We start from the raw sequence: 25,324 nt of genomic DNA, 5'->3' as shown, positions 1-25,324 counted from the left end.
ATGAACACTCACAAAGACATTATGTTGCTAATATGAGCACCAAGAAGTCAGAAAATGGGCCTCTTATACATTACTGGTACAAATAGAACTTGTGAAACTTTTTTCTAAGAACTGACAACCTCTCTCACACTGTGAAACTTAGTCCATTGAAAACCTAGCAATCTAGGCAATGGCTATGCTTGTTCATTTGCAGAAATACATGCCTTGTACTATATACAGCACTGCTTGAAATGTTAAAACTAAAACAAACTCCTAATGGCCACCAAAATAGTTAATTAAATTATACTGTACTGCAAACTGAATTGTATCAATATTTTGAGAAATAACTTCAAAATGCAATGGTTTTCCATAAGACATCAAATGAGAATAAACTTGCTAGCAATATATGATTCTAGTTACGTCTCAGAAAACTTATGACCACTGGCACTGGCATTATGAAGAGAAATACTAGATTGTTGGCAACATTAGACAACTGAGTAACCCCCGACTGAAACATGAATCTTTAATTCCATACCCTCAACTTGTAGAAGTCACAGAAGAAACCTGGCCACTGATCATGTCTCCCAAAATTTCTCTAAAGATTCAGGTGTTCACATGAGTAGAGCCTTCTAGAAATGACTCAGGGCCGCCCCAAGCCTACTGAGCAGAACTGTACTTTGCCGTCATCCCTAGAGCATTTGTGTTTGTACCAAGATTTAAGACGCACTACTGTTATCCTACTAGTCAGCAACAGATCAACCCCAACATTAAGAGTAACGACTGCCAAACAAAAATACTGTTAATACTGTTATGAACTATGAAAGTTATAGCAGCTGTTTGACCAGGTATTTGTTTTAATTCGTAAGGATAAAGATATTTTAAAATAATTCATCATGAGGGGAAGGGTAGAAGCCACCTAGGGTCATCTTTTCTAATAAAACTAAAAACCTGAAACCTCAGAACTGTGTGGTCAGAAATGTAATTACATAAAGACTAATTTAGTTGGCAGTCTGTTAGCAAAAGGCTTATATGAGTTAATCCTTTCATGCTTTGACATTAAAATAACTAGCAATGCTGAGCTTGATGGCCCATGCGTCTAATGAGGCAGAGGCAGGAGAATATTAGTCTGAGGTTTGTTAGCCTGTGCTACTGAGCTCCAGGCCAGCTTGAGCTAAATAGTAAAATCTTCATTCAAAACACAGTCCCCCACCCCAGGCACATACAAATGGACACCATGGGCAATTTTCAGGAGAGCACTTGTCACAGACAGGTGAGCCATAGGAGAGGTGACCTTTAACCTGTAGTCTGGCCTATTCCCAATGATGAGGTCTAGCACTCACATGCTGAAATGCCCACTGAACTAGCAAAGAAAGACAGAATTACTTTTTATTGCAGGACTGTTACTGTAGAATTGGAGTATTTGCTTCTAACAATGCAGACTTACCCTCTGCAGTGTGTACCTGTACCTGAAACATTTCGGGCTTAAGGATCCCATGAAACCATAAAGCCTACAAACAAGGCAGATTTTATTTATGTGATGAACCCTAAAGTAGTCTGATGTCTTCTTCAAGGACACACCACTAGAATGTAAATTTTCTTCCCGGTCTGGAGAACATTTTTGCCAGTGACTAGACTACTGAGCCTCACAGAGAAGATCCATGCAAAAACCAGACAGGAAAACAACAAAAATCTTGATTTAAGAACTTAAGATGCTTCAATATTATCACATCATCACATTTTCTTCTAAAAAAGTAGACAAATATCTTAAACACTCTATTGTACAAGGATTTTTGAGGTTTGCTAACAGTTCAACCAATGTTACCTAAACGTCATGTCATTACTGAAACAGTCACCATCACTACTGGTAAACACTACATCGTCTATACTGTGTGAGGTAACAACTAAACTGTGTGCTCTATCTCATCAATACCATTTTCATAAGAAAATGCAATAAAACCTGGTAGAAACATTATAGTGTTAATGTACAACATACTGTACTATAAAAACCACACTCTTACTGCTTCATGGGTAAGCTTGGGTGTTAAGCAGCGCAGCTTTCTACTCAATCTTAGGTTTATTTATGCATGCAGATCAGGGGAATCTGTGGTAGCATTGTTCACAATAGTGCTCCTTACTCCCAGACAGGCTTGTAATACAGTACACAGAGTGCCTCACACATTTCCCTAGTATTCCTGGCTCAGGTGGACTCAAAGAGGTTTTTTATTTTATTTTATTTTTTAGAACATAACCAAAAATACTTAAAACACACACACAAAAACCAGTTTTTGGGGGAAGGGTTGACCTTAGGTTTTCTCCTGTGAACAATTTCTCCCTCATCACTACGGCCAAAAGCACAGGAATCTCCTGCTGGATCAGAAACCTCTGCTAATGCAGTCCTTAACTCCGGCTTCATACTTTCAGTGATCATCAAATCCTACCCACCTCTTCTCTCCAGCACAGCCCCAGTGCTATCAGGGCAGAAAAGAGTCCGTCTGAGCCCACTTCACTCACTCACATTTCTAGCAGACACAAGGATTTAGGAAGTACACGACACCTCTGCCCTCAGCCTAGCACGATCCTGGATGTATTTACTGCTGGACTTAAAAACTCACCTTCAAAATATTTAACATAGTCACTGATCTTGTACTTGGACCAAGTTTTAGGTGCTTGGGAATAAAGAGGATCCAGTTTCTTCTCTTTCCCAAATTAATTTCTTAAAGCTCCTTAATGATACTATTAAATTTAAACTACATAATAATATATAACTAAATATACACATAGGTAAATATAAAAGCAATTTACATTTTCTCCTCTTAGTCGCCATCTTGTCATATAGATGAATTCCATAGTATGATCCTTCCCCATAATTTCACCATTGCACAGCACGTCCAACTTTAAAAAGAATAATTAAAATAGATCAGTCCAAAGAAAAACTGAATTCATACTTTTATGTATTTTCAAATTTTAAAAGATTCAATTAGTTATACCAACATAAAAGTACCAGTTATAAAACACTGACTTTTTTTTAAATTAAAACCACTCTCCCACAGAATGACAATGGTACAGATCTAACTAGATAAAACATCATTTATCTTGAGCTACACAACCACATCTCATGTTGATAGTTTACAAATGTAGTACCAACCATCTTGATTCATGTTTCTGCAATCCTCCATGTTTTGTTCTATAAACATGGGATTACTCTTACTGAGTGAGAAGAGTGCAGCAAGTGTATAGAGATGTGTAGAGAGTGCAGATATGTAGTGAACTCATTCTAAATTCACTACTCGAAATCCTCTGAAGTTCCTGGGATGTAAAGGGGTTTCACCTTCTCCTTAGCGAGGGGGCGGGATGTCAAAGAGATGGGGAATATGCAGCACTACACCTGTGCTCTGGGCTATCAAGGGATCAAAGAGACAGGGCATTACAGCTGCTGCACACACCTGTGCTCTGGGCTATCATGGGATCAAAGAGATGGGGCATAACACCTGCAGCACAGACCAGTGCTCCAGGCTATCTGGCCTCTCGGGTGTACTTGTGGATCCTCTTCTCACCCTGTATGAAATGTCATAACAAAGTGTATGTACAAAACCCCCCCCTCCTGTTTGAGGCTGTAGGAAACCAAGCTTCGAAAGGCTACAAGAACCTTGTGTGTGGTTTATAATTGAACAAAGAATATATAATCTATGTTTATCAAAGATCCTATAAAAGAGATATCTCAGTCCTTTAGTTTCTAATGAAAGAAACTGGTTAAGATTTTATTTCAAGTGTGGAGGGGAAAGGAGTCTTAAACAAATCTGTATCTATCTAAACAAAGACTACTTTTTTTTTTTTTTATTTTTCTAGACAGGGTTTCTCCGTAGCTTTTGGTTCCTGTCCTGGAACTAGCCCTTGTAGTCCAGGCTGGCCTCGAACTCACAGAGATCCGCCTGCCTCTGCCTCCCGAGTGCTGGCATTACAATTTTTAACTTGATGACTAACACAAAATTTAGTCCCAATTATATTAGATATATGAACTAAATTATTGATATTTTAATGATTTGTGGTGATATGTAAATTTTGAAAAATTTCAGTTATTGTATTAATTCTTAAAAGAACAAAGTAGGCACCTCTCTTATCCTGTTTGTAAAACAAATTCCTAAGCAAAGATGTAAAGGTGCAATTACTAACTAGGCAGGCTGCACCCACAGTCATCAACTCAAGTGCCTTGTACCAATTAGTGATGCTGCTATGGACGTTTAAGACATTTCATTAAATCACAACGCTATATGCTGGGCAGCAAAAAAAAAGTGTAAGACCATCTATGTCTTAAAGGAAGCAAAGGACAAGTTCTTTGATTGGGATAGATAAGGAATTATTTAAAAACTAAGATCATAGTTCATGGAAGAAGACAGAGAATAGTTTTCTTAGCTCTAGTAACTTCCTGAAGATAAGAAAATTAACTCTCGGGCTGGAGAGATGGCTCAGCGGTTAAGAGCATTGCCTGCTCTTCCAAAGGTCCTGAGTTCAATTCCCAGCAACCACGTGGTGCTCACAACCATCTATAATGAGAGCTGGTGCCCTCTTCTGACCTGCAGTCATACACACAGACAGAATATTATATACATAATAAATAAATAAATATTTAAAAAAAAAAGAAAATTAACTCTCGGGGCCAGCCTGGTCTATAAGAGCTAGTTCCAGGTCAGGCTCCAAAGCCACAGGGAAACCCTGTCTCGAAAAACCAGAAAAAGAAAAAAAAGAAAACTCAGCAAATCAGACTTTAGAGAAGTAAAACTATACATGGTAATTTGTGTGAAGAAAACAAAACAGATAAACAATACAGTAAGAAAATTTCATTGTATACTTTTCACTATAGCTAACTATAAATTGTTACCTTTTATGTTTACAAATGACTTTTTATTTTATGTGCATTGGTGTTTTGCTTGTGTGAGGATGTCAGATCTTAGAGTTACAGACAGTTGTGAGCTGGACTGGGAATTGAACCTGGGTCCTCTGGAAAAGAGTCAGTGCTCTTAACTGCAGTGTAATCTCTCTAGCCCATGTCTGGAAGTTTTTAAAAGCCACAGAACCAAACTTAAAAAAAAAAAAAATGTAACCTCGACTAGTCATTACCACGTCAGACATTTCCATTGGGTTCAAGATCAGATGCTTCCTCAGACTCCTTCCTGTCAAGGTTTGTGCTTAAATCCCATCACACTTCAGTTCTCTTTTAAGAAGAGACCTATTAAAGGGACTTACAGTCTCATAAGAAGTCACACATCTTAATAGAGTGAGCCTGTATTTTGGTCTCTGCTTCAGATCACCACTGGAGGATAGGGAGCCTGCCCATACTTCAGATCCACTCCAATTTGCCTCCTGAGATTTGTGCTTTGTCCTCCAAGGCTCAGGGGACATCAAAGAAAGACTTTAAGAGTCAGAGGATGGAGAGATGGGCAGCAGAAAGGGCTCTTCTGGACATGACATAGCCTCCGCACTAACGGACTTCTTGCAGCTAGTTAACCACACAAGACCTGCACGAGGCTGGGCAGAGCATCATCTCATCACAGATGGGAGAGGAGTCCACAAAGCCCCATCCTATGGGGGGAACTATCGGCAATTCATGGTTGCTTGGGGAAGGGGTCATGGTGTAGCCAGTATAAGACGTGCTTGTTCCAGTAAAGAACCTCTTACTCAGGCTCAGGCAAGGAGTTCTTATTAAATTTAATGGAACACAAACAAAAAAGGCACAAAAGTAGGAGTAAAGTGTACTGAGAAGGGTTCCAACCAGAGGGGTGATGAGAAAGGGGAGTGGGAAGGAAAGCAACTCAGATCCCCAGATAAATGTATAAAGTGGTTAGGCAGTAAAACAAACAATTTTAAAAAGTGACACAACTTAGAGCATGCTGACATTATAAAAAAGAAAGAACTCATTTGGCTAGGAGATTTATTTTGGGAGTATTTAATATAAAGCTTGACAAATATCTCCTTTTGTTACAAATGGATTAATGTGATTTGTTTGGGATACGTTGTCATAAAAATTACCAGTCTCTACAAAAATTTTATATATTCTTATTTTACTTCTTTTGCTAGAATTTTACTAAAGATAAGAATCATCAAAACAATCACAATTAGATATTATTTTACTTACCTCGTAAGAACTTGGAAGTTTTAGTTTTAAACTTAGAAACTTTTTAATAGTTCCTACAGTGACTCGTGTAGAACATCGAATGAATTTCTTCATGAGACCCTACAGGAAACAAATGACAAAATGAACGCTCTGATTTGCTTTGACTAAAGCCTTAGGCATTCTCAGGCACGGAGGCACATGTTTGTAATCCCAGCACTCAGAGGATGAGGCAGGATTTAAGTTTGACTTCCACCTGGGTTGCAAGTGTAGTTAAGACCACCCCAAAACAAAGTGTACCAAACCAAAAACAAAGGCATGATTTTCACTATAAGCTTAAGGATTTTCAAAATGTAAAACAAAACCCAAACCTTTTAATTCTTTTAAGTAAAAATGTGAATTAGCAAAATTCTGTCAACAATCTGTTTTTTTCTCAACGATTTTTAAAAATAAAGAAATAGTTTAAGAAAAAGGCCACAAAGATGTCAGTATTTTATTAAATGGTAGGGACACTTGTTTAGCACAATGCAGAGCTGTAAATAACTGCAGAGTAGTACTTGCACAGAAGACTTGGGAGAACTCTGGACAGAGCAGAGAGGCATTGCTCCACCCACAGCATGCCTCAGCACCTGCAGCTGTGCGGTGTGGGCTGTGGGTTGAGGAAAAGCTTTCTCTAGGCATGGGCCACTGCACTTCTCTATACATCACTAAGGACTGTATACCTTCATGCGTCTCTTGTTTTACATGAAGATGGTGGTTCTGATTCAGTCTTAAGCTTGAGCAGAGCCCTCCGCCATTCAACCGCTCCTCACATCCCTGTCCAACCTTCTACAAGTCAATGATAACTTAGTGACGTCAAAATAGTTACAGCAACATTTTTAAGACAAGGCAAAACAATGTTTCTAGAATTCTTAATTCAGTAAAGTCTGACACAATTCTAACAAAATTCCAATCTGTATTCCGTGAAAGCTGAGTTGGAAAACTCAGAAAATAAATAACAAGCATTTTCTCTAGAAACACTTTATAACAACGCCAAATTAAACTGGCTCTGCTTTCTGGTTGCGTGCACCTGAGAACTACTGTATAGACATCTAGAAAGGAAAGCCGCAGACACCATAGGAGGGTGCTGGGAGGAAGATAGGAAGGTGGAGAGGAGTTAAAAGCTGGCCTTCTCACTATCTCCTTCCTGACATGTGGAAAACGGAAGCATTGTGCTACAGCCAGGGCTCACAGGAGACTTCCAGGGATAGGGGAGGTCCATGTCTAACCCTACCCTGCTCAGATGTCTAGAAAGGATCACTATTTTGGGAATATCTGCATATCTGAAGAAATACCACATGGAAAAAGACTTATGTTTTAAGAATGTTACCGTCTGTCCCTACGGCATAACACTTTATGTGTCCTGTTGTCCAATTCAGGTCAGAAAGGACAGAATTCAGAAATGTCCCCTCCTTCTAAGCTGTTTTCTCTAAGGCCACAGTGTGAGTGCCTGGGTCTGAAGTGCCCCGACTCAGCGACTTCAGAGGCAGAAGTGGACCAGCAGCTATCAGAGGCTGATAAAATGACGGCCCAGATCCTGTCTCCTTTGGCTTCTGAGGAGTTAAAAGACTAAATACAAGATCGGCAGCAGTCCCTCCTGAGCGCTCAGAGGGGCCTGCAGTTCTAGGATACAAAATGGTTCTTCAGTTTTGTGGAGCTTTATAAAAACAGTCAGTTTTGTGCTTTTTAAGCCCAAATGCTTTGTTTTCCTCTCATTTCTTTAGTATTATGATTTATATCTCTACCAACCAGAGGAGAATTAACAAGCTTGACTTTAACTTCTTAAATAATTGGTCCTTTTTAAATTTAAATTAAATCATCCTTTAAGAGATAGTTTAATGTTCAGACACAGGGAAACAGGATGAGACATGAGCACTATGCAAAAATAAATTCTTCAAGGATTTGATCAGTTCATAAGCACTCTATAACACAATTCTACTTCAAAACCTACTATTTTATTAATGAAATATATTAGTGATGGCATTTGAGGCTTATAGAGTGTCAAATAAAAGTAAACAACAGAGATGGCACCAGTGCTCTTCCAGAGGACCCAGGTTCAATTCCCAGTACCCACATGGCGGCTCACAACCCCCTGTAACTCCAGGAGACAGCCTCTGATGGCTTCTGCTGGCACAAGGCATGCACATGGTGCATAGCATACACAGAGGCAAAACACCTACACACATAAAACTTAGTTTAAAAAAATATAAAGATAATTAATAAAAAAGGTTGGAGACACAGCTTGAATGAAATAACCAGTCTGAGTTGGCTGCTGCATTTAAAAAATTAGCCACTAGATGGTGGCATTGGCTTGAGATGGTTGCACAGGATGACAAGGGCTGGGAGAGCAAGGTCTTGGTCACTCCCAGGTATGGGATTGTACAGAATGGCATTCAATTGCACTACATTAACAAAACACTTGAAAGAAATCAATTTTCATGAGTTGGAAATTTCATCAAAAATTAACAGTGAAATTTGCTCACTCACCTTCACTACATTGTCCCCCGACTGCCCATTATTTCGTAAACAATCCAGACAGATAGCAATTTGTGGGTCACTTCTATGGTAGTCTTTATCATCTTGGTTTTCATCTCCTTCTTCATCTGCTTTAGATTTATCAACCTTTGAAATGTCATCTATATAATTGAAACAAAGTCCTTGTCACCCAGAGTTGAGAGTCAATAACAATATGGTACTCAAGGAAACAATAACCAACCTAAAACACTTCCTAACTGGTCTGAGGAATAATCAAGAATGTTAATACTTCTTAAAACCCTCTAGCATACTCAACAACGGAATATTCATCGAAGGCTATCAGAAACTTAGCAGTGTAAGATTTCTAGGTATATTGGAAAATCCAAATGAAAAGATTCTGGATTAATTATATTTGGTCATAAAAGACTGCAATTAGTGATTAGGCCACTTTAGAAGGCAAAGAGGATACCAAATACTTCCAAATTCAATAACAGATATGTTTGAATTAAATAACTTTCAAATTATATTTAAGTTTCAAGTATTAACTTTCAAATTATAGTCTCTCTAAATTCTCTGAATTACAAATTGTTTATAAAATCAGCCAGAGAAAAATGAGAATTAGATTTTTAAAAACATGCTTTGTAGTCACAACATGTTAAAATTCCAATAAGAAAATATGAATGCTACATATAACAAAATTTATTTAAAATGTTACTTGCATGCAACTGTATTTATCGATGCATTTAAGGAATACCCTGAACAATGTTTCAGACATGCATTGCTAGGCCTGAGGCAATGACAACACGATTGAAGGACATGAAGTCTAAACAGGATAAACCTCCATAGGCTCCCCTGGGAGGTGATGAAACCTTTAGGAGGTAGAGCCTTGCTGGAGGAAGAGTGGATCTTAAAGTTTTATTGCTCAGTTCCACCTCCTGTTCTTTTCTTTGTGACAATGGATTCAATGCGACTGAGTCCTCTGCTCTTGATCTAATGCCTTCCCTGCCATGATGTATTGTACCCTTGACATGTCAGCCACAGACTAAGCCACCTTTTTTCTCTTCCCATCCCCTGGATGCTTCTTGTTAAGTATTTTATCCCAGTAACGAGAAAGCAACACATACCAAGGGTCACCATTCTTAGCAGTATGGTGCCAGGGTACAGGAAAAGGCAAATATAGGACGGGTAAGTAAATGAAATACGTGGCCACGCACGATTCAGGAAACTTTTCCAGATGAAATCTATCTACCTAAGTTAAATATGAAAGATCAGCTAGCCAATAATTACACTTAAAAAGTCTCTCTACCAATAAGAGGCTAAGTTGTTCAACACAGTAAAAGCCTTACCTTGTACCTTACCAAAGTGGGTATGCATACAGAACCCATGTACACACACTGTCTTTTATGACCCAAACATCTAGCTCAATGAAAAGTGCCCTCCCCAATCCAAATTAAAGACCAAATCCAAAAATATTTTGAAAAGGAGAAAATAGGAAAAGGGAGATAAAATTCTTAAACCAGGATAAACAAAATGTCTATTTTATGTATAACCATCACACACAAATCATAGCTTAAACCTATTCTATAATTCTGACAGCAATTCCATGTGCCTCTGTGTTAGTAAAAACTGGAATACTTAACGTTATTTTAATGTCAGGCTGTCTGAGTACATTCTACACAGGTAAAACAAGCATTTGGTTAGGTCATTTCACCATCTTTCATTTTGCTGCTACAAAACAAAAATGAGGTACAACAGTCCCTCGTACCTCATTCTACTCATCAAAACTATCAAAGCTCCTCAGCTGAGGGATTAGTTTTACAGTTAAGTAAACTACTAAAACCATTATCCCATTATAAATGAGAAAGAGACCCAGCATTCCCTGGTCCATCTAAAATGGCACTGATTTTATGAAATTTTGAGAATTCAATGGCCTTTTGAGAAAATCAAGGAAAGGAGACTAAGTTCACAAATACAAAGGGCCACTTTGATGGTATTAAGACATCCTGAATGAAGCCTTGTGTTTAAAAACATGAAAAATGATATTACTTTATAATTTACAAATCCCTCTGTATAGATAATATACAAACGGTTCATTCTCAGTGATTTGCTGAAATCACTGTTACTGTGTGGAAATCTGTACATGTGCATGTGTGTGCGCGTGTTTTATGCATGTGTTTATGGAGGCCAGGACTCAATCTTGGATGCTCTTCACGGGTGCTATCCACTTCTCTGTTTGAGATGGGGTCTCTCCCTGGCCTGGAACTCACTGATTAGGTGGATTGGCTGTCAGCAAGCCCCAGAGACTGGCCTAGCTCTGCCTTCCTTGTGACAGCTTTTAAACATGGTGTGTTCCAGCGCACATGGGATGTCAAAGGACAGATCTCCAAGTCAGTCTCTCTGGTCACCTTGAAGGGCTGAACTTAGATATCATGTGTCTGTGCAAGCATCTCTATATTCCGCTGGCCCATGCCTCATTCTTCCATGCAGTTCTGCGGATCAAACTCAGGTCCTCATGCTTTGGAGGCATGCTTTTTAGCCAATGAGTTCTCTTCAGGCCCTGCTGAAATCATTAATTATTAGCTAGGTCCCAGAGAAGAAACACGGACACTTGGCCTAGTGATGGGGACACCTTGATGAGCAGAGACACTTGTTGACAGATCCAAGACCTAAGCCTGACCTGTCAGTGTTCCACCTGTGTTCCTTCCACATTCTCAGAGCACAGCAAACCCTGACTCGGCTCTTAGCCACATTTCATTTTTGTCTATTAAAGTGCTTTTATAAATGAAGTAAAACTAAAATGCCCTCACAATTGAGGTGCACACTAAGATTATTTCAATGCCCTCACGGTTGAGGCATACACTAAGATTTTTTCTTCGGATATTTCTGGCCTGAAACTCCTGGTACAATCACCTAGTCAGTTCTCTCTTTCCTCTCTTTTCTTTCTCCTCCTGAAGCCCGCTTTCCTCTCTCCAATTGCCTTCAACTGGAGTCACACAGATGTGCATGATTTAGATACTATCTCATGAAGGGCTCCATGAGTCTTGCACAAGAGAATTGTGAGTGCAGAAAGACACTATTCCACCAATATAACAATGACATAAGCTTTCAAGAACACACATATAGAGTTACCTTGTCCATTTTCTTGAGGTTTATTTTTCTTCCAAAATTCCAATTCACGCTGAAGTTCTTCTAATTTGAAGGGGAAAAAAGTGGAAACCATGGAGGATGAAATCTTTAACAGAAAAACTGATTTCACAAAAGAAAAGTCTGTAGAAACCAAAGGGCAACTTACGTTCTCGTAGTCCAGGTACCAGCTTAAATATAATTTCCTCCAATGTATTATCCAACCTTCAGGGGTGGGGGTGGGGGATAAACAATAAAGATATCAAAATCCAATATGCAAATGGTTGAGATTTCTTACTTTTTACTTCCTACAGCATGCTGCCCTCCCATGGAGCACTTCCGTTGGTGGTATACTAGTGTGTGGGGGGAATAGCCCCAAAGTCCCCAGCCTTCTCTACAGTTACACCCTCTGAACATGCCATTGCCATTCTTCACTTGATCAAGATGTGGAGCCCAGATCTCTTGAGAATTCCCAACCCCAAGAATAGGGACTACCCTGGAAAATTGCTTGGACCTAAAGGACTGTGAGACAAATAATACTGAGCTTGGACCCAGCCTAGGTCTTACGAGGCAATGCATTTCGGCTCCCTGTACAGCAGCTAGGGGAGTGCTCACTGCACCAGCAGGCGGTCCACCCCAGCACAGGGCAGAACACAGCAGTTAACTGAGAGAGCAGGAATAAGTGAAGAAAGGCCAGAATGCTCACTAACCCATACTAATGGTGAGGAGAAAGGAATGCTTGCCATCTGAAACATTAATTTAGAGGTGATTTGTCATGTAGCAATAGTTAATGCTCCCATTCTTCAAATCCCTAAAATGCTGGTTCTTTTCTAAAAATGAATGCTCTCCATTTCATTTTCTGAGAAATTTAGAGTTTGCCCATTCTAGCTCCATAAATGCAAACTTATCTATCTTGGCATTTTTCTGGTTTTCTTTTCCTAATAACCTTTTTCCTGGCTTTATTTCTTTAGCCCATCCTGCTGCTTCTACAACACCTGTTCTTACTTAATCTTCGTACTGTTTAACATCATGACTCTCTACGGACATCAAACATCTAAAGGAGCAAAATCTTTTCCTTAAGTGTCTTTTAAAGCTATTTCTGGAGCTGGAGAGATGGCTCAGCAGTTAAGAGTACTTGATGCTCTTGTAGTGGACTGGAGGTCAGTTCCAAGCACTGGATCCACACTGGATGGCTCACAACCGCCCCTAACTCTAGTTCCAGGTTTAATGCCTCCTTCTGGACTCTGCACATACTGCTGTAGACACACCACACACAGAGACAGACAGAGGCAGACACACACAGACACTTGTTTTTAAATCTTCCTTCGACCTGAAAAAATTTGAAGAGGACAGTCTGTTATTTCTGTTACTTGCTGCTCTTACCTTCCCAAACTCCCTACAATTGGTACCCATGACTGCTACAGTTTCACAGTAATCTGATACCATGACTTAACACCAATTCCCCCAAATTCCCTTTCCCTTCTAAATTTTTTCCTGTTTGTTCTATGTGCCTAAGTATTTCTCTTTATCCAACTAATGTCATTCCCCAGTGCTGGGCAGCAGGTTCCAGGACTACAGTGATATCTTGTTTGTACTCTAGCAAATAAAGTTTGCCTGAAGATCAGAGGGCAGAGCTAGCCACAAGTTAACCATAGAGGTGTGGAGGTCTGTAGAAAGAAACAGGAAGTGATATGGCTGGGTGGAGAGAGAAATATAATGCAGGAGACAGGAACTCAGACTCTTCAGTCTAAGGATTTCATAAAGGTAAGAACTCTAGTGGCTGGCTGCTCTGCTTCTTTGATCTTTCAGTTTTCACCCCCTAATATCTGACTCTGGGCTTTTAATACCAATTAGAACTTCACAGACACCAAATCTGGATGGTCAGGTCCTTCATGTAAAACGCCACAGACATCATATCTAACACACATCTTTCTATAGCTTCAAACAAGCTGTAGTGTGCACACAGTAATATGCATTAGTTAATTTTATTGTTTGGGGATAATGACAACTGAATGCTCAGTACAGAAGAAATTTCCTTGCACATGTATCTGACGGGAGGTTGGTCAAATCCACCGGAAGCAGCACCCAGAGATACCTGGAGCTGAGAATTCCCTGTTGCTCTCCACATGCCACCTTCAGATGTGGAAAGTCCTTCTGTATATGTGTTGTTTTTATTGGCTAATGAATTTAATGTTTTGGCCAATGGCTTAGCAGAATATAGTCAGGTTGGAAAAGATATAGAGAGTAGGCGGAGTCAGGGAGACAGACACCCCCGGAACCTTTACCAACAGCCTCGTGGCAATACACAGATTAATAGAAATGGGTTAATCTAAGATGTAAGAGTTACTTAATAAGAAGCCTGAGTTAATAAGCTAAACAGTGTTGTAATTATTATAGTTTCTGTGTGATTATTCAAGTCTGAGCATCCGGGAAAGGAGCAGGCAGTCTTCTACAATCTTCCTTCCTTCAGTTTTTCCATGGGGCCATATTTCCAGAGTCCTCACAGATTGTTGTGGCCTGAAACTAACATGTGGGTAGTTGTTCGGCTCACACCTAAGTCTAGTCTGTATTTCCAACAGATGCTCAATTATCCATCCACCTCCTTTAACCCACGTATGTTAAACTCTCTTACCAAACCCCAACACAGAACACCCCTTAGCTACCTCACTTCCTTAAGGTTTTAAATGACACTACAACACTCCCACATAGGCTCAAAGCAAAAGGACTGATTCTGTTCTTTTCCCACTTAATTCCACACTTTTCAATGAGACTTACTCGCAGCTACATCTCCTCTGTCTTCCACATATCCTTGACGACCTCACATCATCCCTCCTTTCTTAGGTACCATCACCTGTCAATCTCTTTTCTCCCAGCACACTTTTTTCCTTACCATTTCCTTCCTAATAATTTTATTACCAATACATTTATCCAACCTAGTTCACCTGCATCTGAAAATAACTGAAGTCACTCTGAAAAGTCCAAGAAAATAGTCATTGTAATTGCAGGTACATTTTTCCTAAATATTATGTAACCTTATTTCAAACTTTTATTAAGATTTAAAAACGATGTAAAATGTTTTAAATGCCTGACTTACCTTATGCTCAAACAGCATAATAAATGATAAAGATCACAGATATGCACAATTAATTAAAATCAGACAAATTATGAAATATATTCTTTACCTCAACATTTCTAATGGATTTGTTTCATGAACTTGGTTGCCACACCTCGGACAATCATTGCTGTCTTCAAAGTGCTGGACAATACAGGTCTTACAGACTAAGAAGAGAGAAGACAGTAGGTGAAAATTAAACTCTATGAACTTCTAAAATTATACCCAACTGAAATAAAGCCTAACTGAAATCAAAGCCCACTGCCACAATAGGAAGACAATTCCAATTTACTTATATTGTGGCTATTAATAAATTTAAAAACTAAATACACTCTAGTCATAGCCCATTAAAAACTAGTATATTTTACATAAAAAGAGTCCTTCTCATTTAAAGAAGTAAAACAGAGACAAGTAAAAATTACTGCTTTTGCGTTTATTTCTTTTGCTAAAAGTTTCTTTGATTGTAATATAAACGGTTCTTAGTAAGACTCGAGAGGTGAGACATGTAGCTCGGTGGTAAAGAACATCATGTCTGTGAGGCCCTGGGCTTATCCACAGCAACAGAAAACCAAAACACCGGAGAGCCTTCAACATGCTCGGATCAATTACACCAACAGGGTGGTTCCTGGACAAAGCAGCAGTTACGACAGAATTTCTGGCCTTGCAGAGTAGGATGAGTTTGTGCCATGATGTCACAAAACACACAGTATAGGAAACGGCTGTCATGTTAGCATACAGGCAGAAGAGGTGAACCGGAATAATGGCTGAGAAATGGACAAGGGTAATTAGAATTCTAAATAAATATTATAAATGAAGGATAGACGTTTGGAGCCATATGGCAACACAGCTCACACTTCCTCTCAACAGTACTGATCTGTGGTCATGAGTTCCTTTTATCTTTTACCTATGCTTCTGTTACCTAGTAAGCCGACTGTTTTGTCCAAAAGTGTCCTTAAACAAATTTGAGCAACTTGCAATCCAATTCCTATCCCAATAATTCCCTTTCCCAGATTATTTTTCTATATTATGTCACATTTTCTCAGGGTATAGAACTGCTACCCTTCCTTTGTTTTACACTTGCCCTCCATGCTACTCTGTCCCCTTATAGCCCATGTGCTCTGACAGAAGTGAAGTTATCTAAATGACTGGTCAAGAGCAAACACCAAGATTCCTACCACTGAGATTAGCTCTGCAAACTCAAGCATATCACACACTGACTAGAGCAACAACAGGGGGAATTCCGCCAGGCACTTATTTTATAATTACTTAGTATATATGCGAAATAACATCACTTATTTCATTTAATTTTTCATTTATTCAATGAGCTGAGTATCAGGTATTATACTGGGAGCTGACACTGCAGGAATAAATGACGTGACGTCCCCATCCTTAAAGAGTGTGTATTATGCTTAGAAAGGCATGCAAATTTCAGTTAATGATACGTGGTAGTCTATCTTCCCTGCCTTTAAGAAGGAGAGGCAGAGCCCCAATGTCTGGCAGTTGTTTAGATGCATTGATCAGGGTGGGCCTCCCAAGAAGGTGACATCTTAATAGATCTTTCTGTGTTGTTTGATAAAGGCACTTAAGTCCCATACTATCTTTCTCTTTTTTCCAACAGTCAAGGATAGTAACCTCTTCACTATAATTCTCCTGAAATGGATGAAAGACATCAGAAAACATGTTTAAAAATTAAGATAAAGCTGGGCGGTGGTGGCACACGCCTTTAATCCCAGCACTCCCAGGAGACAGAGGCAGGTGGATCTCTGGGAGTTCGAGGCCAGCCTGGTCTACAAGAGCTAGTTCCGGGACAGGCACCAAAGCTACAGAGGAACCCTGTCTCGAAAAACAAAAACAAAAAAAAAATTGAGATAAAAAGTTAGCTCAATGTAAAATAATACAGAAGTATCTGTCTTGTTCTTCAAGATATCCTGACACCTAAAGAATGCATAAATTTTGTTTGTTTGATACAGGGCCTCATGGAGCCCAGGCTATGAATTCATTATTCTCGATCCTCCTGCTGCCAGCACCTCCTGGATTACAGGTAAACACCACCACACCTAGATTACAAAGGGGTTTTCAAATGTCTGTTCAAAAGTCAAAATAATGTCTCAGAGGGCTGACTTGTTAAAACAGAGACAGGATTCCTTTAGACAATTCCTGGTATGTACTCTTTCCCAGAGCCACTGGATAACTGAAATTTAAGTGGAGAAAGAGACAGATAAGAAACAGGACTAAAGGGCATTTTGGCAAAGCCTAATACTGCTAATACTGACCTGGAGCTCTGATTCTTGTGGTTCAAAAGTCTTATCACATTAATGAATTCAGCAATCCATTTCTGTCTACCAACCTTGACCAAACATAGGCACATACCATGCCCAGAGCAAATCCTCATTAGGCCAGTCAAGACGCGAAGAATAAGACTCTATCCTCCCAGGGACATCAGTGCTAATCTAAGTTATCTGATCAAAGGGACGTAAGGCTGAAGCAGTCAAGGTACACAGAGTTCTAAAAATAAGGTGTGTGAGCTGCTTGTGGCCAAAGTAGTACCAGTACCTGAACACTGATGAGGAATACTTATCTAAATTCAACAGTTTCAATTTGCTTCCATGAACTTTTTAGTTTTACTAATGTAAGGAACTAATCCACATCTTTATTTTGCCTATGCTATTGCTTATAGCTTGCCTCAAAACACACAGTGCAAACAACAGCATGGTATATATCAGAATAGCATTTTGTGTGTTTTCCCTCCCTACTTTCCTAGAATGCCTTTTCCTCTGGGACAAAGAAATAGGCAGTACGAGAAAGGTTCTGAACAGATTCAGGAGAGACTATACTTTATGCATGATGGGGGAAACCTTACACTGAGTTGGAAGGGCATCCTTCTGAGCTTTGGAAGGCAGACAGAGGGACTGTACGTGGGAAGAGTCAGGCAGAGCTCCTGGATGCTGCAGTGTCACAATCAAAATTGTACACACACACACACACACACACACACACACACACACACACTTCGATTCCTCTACCTCTCTGCTATGGTTTGGATGAGGTCTGCTTTCTAAGAGTCTGTGTGTTGGAAGCTTGGCCCCTAATGTTACAATGCAGGAGGTGATGCACCCTTTAAAGATGGGGTCCAGAGCAAGGTCTCTGCACTCTGGAGGTACTGCTTTTGAAAGGAAGGTAGCTCAAGTCATTACACCAGAGAGTTGATAAAAACAAGTGCCAGCCTGGTCCCTCCTCCCTCCCTCTGCTTCTTAATTTGAGATTTGACTTTTTGTTCCTGCAAATGCTTAGACCACAGTGTGATGCCACCTGCAGCAATCATCAGAGTCCACACTAAATAGACTCCTAGATTTTAAACTCCGAATCTCTCAAATTGTGAGCTAAACAAACTTCCTTTCTACCTTAGGCGTACCTCTAACTTCAGCCCTGTCACTGCACATGTAAATTCCTACTAAGGATTCTTACTAGTACACAGGCATGCCATTTCCTTAGGGTAAAACATACTTTTGTTGACTATATACCGTGCCAGCTATCTCCCCTTTGCTATGTTCTCCTTCACAACAAAACCAGCAATTGATACCTATACACACTCTCTCAGAACTTAGTTTTTCATCCCGTCTAAAACTTTATTAAGGTTAAGCACAGAGCTTGGATTTATCTCAGTTGTAGATTTTGTGCCTAACATTTGTGAGGCCTTAACTTTAATTTCCACTCTCACAAAAGAAAAAAAGGTTAAATTTGTCATTCAGTATGGTCAAACTAGTAAATTAAAAGTTTGCTGTCTTCCCAAATGTACTCGTATTTTCTCTTCTTCCAGCCACTGAAACTGCTCTTAAGAGGATCCTTACAGCCAAATCTTACTAACTTACCCAGCCCATGCAACTCAGCTAATTTCCTGTTCCTAACACTCAGAGTCCTCCTACTCTTGGCTCCTATTTACTTCCTCCTGGGTTAAGCCCCCTTTGGTACTCTACTCTGTAATCCATATTCACTTCCTTCATGGTTTCATTGTTTAAGTATGTTCTATATACTGATGGTCTTCATCAACAAGCATGGATTGGGCTGGAGAGGTGGCTCAGAGGTTAAGAGAACTGACTGCTGTTCCGGAGGTCCGGAGTTCAATTCCCAGCAACCACATGATGGTTTACACCCATCTATAATGAGATCTGGTGCCCAGAATACTATATATATATATTAAATTTAAAAAAATTTGGTCTTGACACATTGTTAAAACAAACAAACAAACAAGCAAACATGGATCTACCTTCAGAGCATATTCAGAACCTGACATTTACCAGTATCACCACCGTGGTGCAAGCCATCACAATCTTTTTCCTGAAATACTGCAGTAAGATCCTGACATTTCTATTTGCAATAGAGTAATCTAGGTGATTCTTTTAACTATAAACAGTTTGTATTATTCCTTCACTCAAAACAATTCATGAAATGGGCCTTCATTTCCCTCAGAAGAAACAACACAAAAGTCACCCAAATCCTTAAATGTGCAGAACCTGTGGCCCACGCCTACCCCCACCTCATCTCTGAACTTTCATCCGCTTGCTGATGTCTAGCTGTACTGACACTTTAACACGCCACACTCATACCTTCAAGTTTTTGATCTTGGTACGCCCTCTGCCTGGAACTTCTTTCTCTCTGATATCTCACAGACTAGCTTCTTTACCACAAGTTCAAAGATCACTTAATGAAGTCTTAATGAAGCTTTTCCTAGATACAGACTTTTATAAATTGTATTACCTTTTTGATTGTTCAATTCCCCTTGCCCTGTTTGACCTTCCCTTTGTCTATAGCATATAGTGATAGCCTTCTAACATGCACTATGATTTACTTATTGTATACTCTACCGCCAAGTACCTGAACCAGAATCTGAACAAGAACAGGCTCAATAAATATGTGCAGACAAAAGGAAGTCGTATGGGTCAGGACAGTGAAGGGAGCCCAGATTCCAGGCCTACAACTCTATCACTGTAGTCAAGTCAGAAAGAAGCTTACACCATCAAATGAAGAAGGGATTCAGAGTTTTCAGCAACAAACAAAATGCACTCTTTCTGCCATAACTAATATCGAACAAGAATCATTCTCTCAGTCAGCAGTATTCTAAGGAAGTTTGGTTTATGCACTTAACTTCTTTTATACAACAGTGTGTTGAAAATCAGTATGTATAAAACAAAGCAATTGTGAAGATTCTTCAAAGTATCCAACAGAAATCATTTTTCTACAATGTTAGACTGCAGCTGTTCAGTTTCCATTCAGCCTTTGTGTTGGGTTCTCAATTAATATTGTTTATTTACCATTATCTCTAGCACTGACGACTTTCTGTCACATACTTAACCTCAGACCAACATTGCTATCAGTTCTATCATTCTGGCCCATGTTTACTATCAGACATCAATATACAAGACAATTTCACTTTTTAGATTTTTGTTATTCCTTAGTTTATCTGTGTCTCCTACAATGATGCTTTGCTCAGCAGTTTATTCCTCGCTATCTCATAGCTTCAAAATAAAAAAGATCCATAAGCTTAACATAACTCATATTTAACATCATAATTAACAGCTAATATCTAGACTGCTTAAAAACAGTAACTATTCTCACTTCTAACAACCATCAAAATAAAAGTAAGCACTTTTATTAATGAGTGCCAAGATGTTACCTAAAGCTTTAACACCAGTATGTCTTCATTCCTATGCATTCATACAACCTATGACATTGTATGTGCATCTACCAGTAATGTAATTTCAATGTGGATATTTTGTTTTTCTAAATAAAAACGGATTTCACTCCCAAATTAAAAACTGTATTAAAAAACATCAGAACTTTCATCAAAAATAATATCTTTTTTTCATTAAGACTTTCAATTAAGAACTAATAGTAGATTCATACCCTTTGAGATTACCTAGTAATACCTCATGAAATCATATTTTTCTCTCCTATGTAATTAATGTTACTTAATAAAATATTAATAGAGGTAAGTGGACAAAGAAAGAAGGAAGTTAGGGAAATGTCATAATGCATCTGCAATGTGCCTAGGTCAGACAGCAGACCGGAGGACCCAGCTCTGTTATTTACTGGGTGTTTCTTATTTCTCAGGCCTCTTACCTGTGAGAAGAATCCGAAACTTCCCTGAAGCCTTCCTGTAGCACATGCCTTCCTAGTCTTTGGTCTCTGATAAACAGCAACAATCAAGAAAGGCTTTTTCTCTGCTTCACTTCCTTAAAGCATGTCACACACAGAACCTAGTCTGTTGTCTGTCTACCCTATCAGAACAAAGGTTCTAGGAGGTCATGGGTTGGACTTGTCATATTTGTTTCTGTTTCCTGTGGTAAGAATAACGCCCGGCACATATAAGTGCCAAGGAACACCTGCTGAGTGATCAACACCATCCAGCTAGAAGGGGTCTTGGTTAGATTAAATAAGACAATGAAAAGAAAGCTGAACTCCCCGTGATAAACATTCAATAAACAACAGCTACGGCTTTATTAGCATTTATTTTAATCATGATATGATTAAATGTAAACTGTCTAATTAAGAAATGCTAGAATGACAATGTTCTGGTCCAAAGTGATACTGGTGAGACTCACCTAGAGGGGTTGTTAGTACAGATTTCTGCCTTATCCCCAGAGGTTCTGATTCCACAGGTCTAGAGTGAAGTCCAAGAATTTGCACTGCTAATGAGTTCCCAGGTGACACTGTTGCTCATGGTTGCTGAACGCCTGGAGACTACACTTGAAAGAGCAAGACTGTGGGGTGTAAGGTTTTAGCTTAAATATCAGCCCTACACCTTAACTGAGTAGTCATATGGTTATGATATTCAAAAACAATAAGTAGGGGCTGGAGAGCCGGCTCATCACTTATGAGTGTGTGATACTCTTACACAGTTACAGAGGACCTGAGTCTGGTTACCGGCTTTCATGCTGGGCAGCTCACAATCATCTGCAACTCCAGCTCCATGGGACCCGACACTGTCTATGGCTTCTGTGGGTATCTACACTCGTGTGCAAAAACCCAGACACATGTATAAAATTAAAAAAGTAAATCTTTAAAACAAAAATCAATGACTAATTAAAATTTGCCATCATGATTAAGTTACTCTGGCATTCTCTTACACTTTCTCTCTCTCTCTCTCTCTCTCTCTCTCTCTCTCTCTCTCTCTCTCTCTGTGTGTGTGTGTGTGTGTGTGTGGCATTTAACTCAGGCTTGGTGTCAGGCACCTTAACCTGTTGATTCTTCCATTATTAATGTGATATAAAAATCACCAAGTTCTTCATAGCTACATCAACTGCATCTTTTAGTGAGCCTGTCTTCTGTGGGTAAGCTAAAAAGTAATACAACAGTGTTTTGTTGCAAGGGATTGCTGCCATAAATTCTGAAAAGGCAGAAAGAAGAAATTATGTTCCACAGATTGTTTTTTTGTACCACAGAATTTCATGCCTATGAACACATTTTCTTTCCAAGGCAAGAACTAGAAGATTCCTACAGGAACCTTGGTCTAGAAAGGGTTAAGAACAAATGCACACTACATCTATCACATCTGAGCTTTTAGAATGAAGCGCCTTCATCCTTGACTTAAGTGACAAGTCTTTAATTTGAAGTTGACAATGTACACAATCATTAGTATATACATCCTAGACAATTTCCACACATTTCTTGGGGCCTGTTGTAAGGCAGGATAGCCATGGTCTAAGACCATCAGACATTAGTTCCTACTCTAGAGTACATCTCTTTCTCTAATACTCACAGAGGCCTGCCTCAGGTAGTTGTAGGATAGTTTTTTTAAAACTCATAACTCTTAACCAACATTGTGTGCATGTCTTTCAAGTTAGCTAGCACTGCATTTGAATCACTGAAAGGAGAAAGGTAGTGATCAATCACTAACTGTGCATTTAAGCTCATATTACACACTCACCAGATATGAAGTAGACACTTAGCCTCCATCTGTGTAGAAGGAGAGAGGCATGTATTAGATAGAACTCAGAGGAACAGAGTCTTTAGTTAAAGGACTGATAACTACCGGCAGAGAACAGAGCAAAGGAAGTTCATACAAGGAAGCAGGTACCTGAACCGAGTGTCTCCCCTCTGTGTGTGATGTAGTAGAGAAGGAGAGGCAGGGGAAACCAAACACGGGCAAATAGCTTTAGTTCATTCTGGAGGCAGCAGCACAGCACTGAGACAGTTTTTGGTCAAGATGAAAAGTAAGTGACAGACATTACGTCTTTAAACAACCGCCCTGATACTGGTTAAGAATATGCTACAGTGGTCTGTGAGATGGAAGGAGGACTTGAATGACAACAGTAGCAGGCGTGGAACTAGACAGACTGGGATTCTGTGACAGCTTTGTTAAGGGTAAAGAGAAGAGAACCAACCAACAGTAGTCTAACTGGATCAAAGGCCCACTCAATGGGGGCAGGAGGGGAACCATGCCTGGTCCTGAACAGTGGCTCAGGGTCACTGGAAAAGAATCTACTACAGCTATTTTGCTAGATCAGTATAATTTCTTACTACATTCTAAATGTTATCCTTAGACCCACAGATAAGTGTAGTTATCAGCCCTCATCAAAGAAGTCTGTCCTTATACCATGCAGTGATATTTTGTTTGTGTTTTAACAAAGCTTTCCCGAAGATCAGAGTGCAGAGTTAGGTCACTAGAGGCTCACGCTTTTAATCCCAAGACTTGGAAGGTGAAGACAGGAAGGAATATGGCTGGGTGGAGAGAGGAATGTAAGATAGGAGGAGACAGTTCAGATACAGTCTGAGGATGCAGTCAGAGAATACAGTCTGAGGACAGAATTGCCCTTTTGGTCTGAGGATTTGGTAGAGGTAAAAGGTCTCTCTAGTGGCTGATTGTATTGCTTCTCTGATCTCTCTGTTTTCACCCCCTAATATCTGGCTCTGGGTTTTTATTAAGAACAATTAGAATTTGTGCTACAATACCAAATGGAGATTATCACAGAAAGCCACAAATGGACGCAATGCAGAGATCAATGGATCATGGGGAATACATAGCTACCATAGCTTCGGTGTCTGTGGCTCAGGGAACATTACAGAAGGGTTGGAAAGACTGTAAGAGCCAGAATACAGGAATTCTGCTGTGAAGCAATCTCTCTAGAAATGGCTACAGAAAGAAGACGGAAAAAATGACAATATCAATGTACGTATCAAAGTGGAATGGGGAAAATTTCAATGTGTTCCCAGTACTAGACAAAGAACTACAGCAATTAATGACTGTTGGCAGAATCAGCCTCTCCTAGAGATGAGCCCTCTTATAGGTTGTCCAATACAGAGTGGTCATCCCTCAAACCATAGACACGCAAACAACAAAAACAGACTCAGCAGGCTGCATTTACTTGTTGTGTGTATATGTATATATGTAGCAATAATCAAAGAAAAGAGGTGCTATCAACTGGAGAGTAGAGGGGACAGGGAAGGGGTTAAAGGAAGGGTACCTGGCAGCAACTGCAGTACCTGGAGGGAGAAAAGGGAAGGAGGAAATGATGTAGTTCTATTTCAATTAAAAACGTGTATTTTTAAAAAACTGAGAATGAAGGCTAGTATGGCGGCACGCACCTTTTATTCCAGTACTCAGGAGGCAAATGCAGGTAGATCTCTGTTTAAGGTCAGTCTTGTCTCCGGAGCTAGTGCTAGGACAGCCAAGGTTCCACAAAGAAACCTCCTTTAAAAAAATCAAACACCAAACAAAACAAAAACCCCTACCCCCACCGCCAAGGGGGGGGGGCGGGGATATGAGAAAGGAGGGAGGTAAAATATAGGTGGATAGTAAGTTGAGAGGAGGCTGAGGTATTTGCCCAGTCAAAGCACCACAGAGAAGAACCCTCTGGTCCCCTGCTGCAGCAGGCCCAAGGGCATCTGGCCCTCCCTGGAAAGGCCGAAGGCCTCAGGGATGTCAGAATTCTCTAAGTCCACTCTGCTCTAATATCTTGGCCACACTTGTGTTTCTATCATGTCCATTATCTTCACTGTGCTTATTCCACACCATTTTTTTATTTGTTTCATTTTTTTGTTTTTTAAACTCCCTCACTCTTCTCCAACTTGATTGGCTAGCCCGGGGGGTGGGGGGGGTGCAGACCCCACGTCTGGCTTTGCTCACCAGCCTACTTCACGCAGGTATTTTTCACTTGACTGACAGCAAGGAAAAGTGCTCACTTATTTTTACTATTACTAACTTCTCATTCCACTGTAGTCTTGTGCAGACACTCTTCATAGGAAGTTAAGTCAACACCTAAAACTACACGGTATCACTGTGTCCCTTCATCTTTCCCAATTCCTGCCTTTCCCACTTTGCTGCTTTACTCAGTTTTACAGCCATTTCAAATCACTGTACAACTGTATCGTCCTACATTATCATATGTGAACAACCCTGACAGAAGACCCTGACCCAGAATATGACCCCATGGAAGTCTAGCGATGCTGCTCAATGGCACTACTTATGCTAGCAACATAAATAAGGAATGCTT

The 25,324-nt window shown here is 39.8% G+C and overlaps 1 protein-coding gene across 9 annotated transcripts in view; it reads right to left on the bottom strand.

Annotated features, from left to right (window-relative positions):
* The window catches only part of Pcgf5 (polycomb group ring finger 5), a 113,604-nt gene that overhangs the window by 12,367 nt on the left and 75,913 nt on the right, over positions 1-25,324 (bottom strand). For 5 of the 9 annotated variants that reach the window (XM_050157746.1, XM_050157735.1, XM_050157726.1 and 2 more), the window contains exons 4-12: positions 24,417-24,490; positions 24,296-24,314; positions 22,759-22,787; positions 14,905-15,001; positions 11,892-11,947; positions 11,729-11,788; positions 8,612-8,760; positions 6,110-6,208; positions 2,782-2,871 (exon numbers count right to left, since the gene is read on the bottom strand). In XM_050157746.1, coding sequence (XP_050013703.1) covers positions 2,782-2,871; positions 6,110-6,208; positions 8,612-8,760; positions 11,729-11,788; positions 11,892-11,947; positions 14,905-15,001; positions 22,759-22,787; positions 24,296-24,314; positions 24,417-24,490 — 673 coding nt within the window. The remainder of the gene's footprint in view (positions 1-2,781; positions 2,872-6,109; positions 6,209-8,611; positions 8,761-11,728; positions 11,789-11,891; positions 11,948-14,904; positions 15,002-22,758; positions 22,788-24,295; positions 24,315-24,416; positions 24,491-25,324) is intronic. The other 4 variants (XM_050157782.1, XM_050157801.1, XM_050157764.1 and 1 more) reach the window with 3 other exon arrangements.

This window comes from Alexandromys fortis, unplaced genomic scaffold, assembly GCF_014885135.2.
Source record: "Alexandromys fortis isolate MF-2015 unplaced genomic scaffold, M_Fortis_MF-2015_v1.1 scaffold_10, whole genome shotgun sequence".
Taxonomy (NCBI): Eukaryota; Metazoa; Chordata; class Mammalia; order Rodentia; family Cricetidae; genus Alexandromys; species Alexandromys fortis.
The sequence above is the reverse complement of the archived record's forward strand: the minus strand, read 5'-3'. Positions and strand labels throughout refer to the sequence as shown.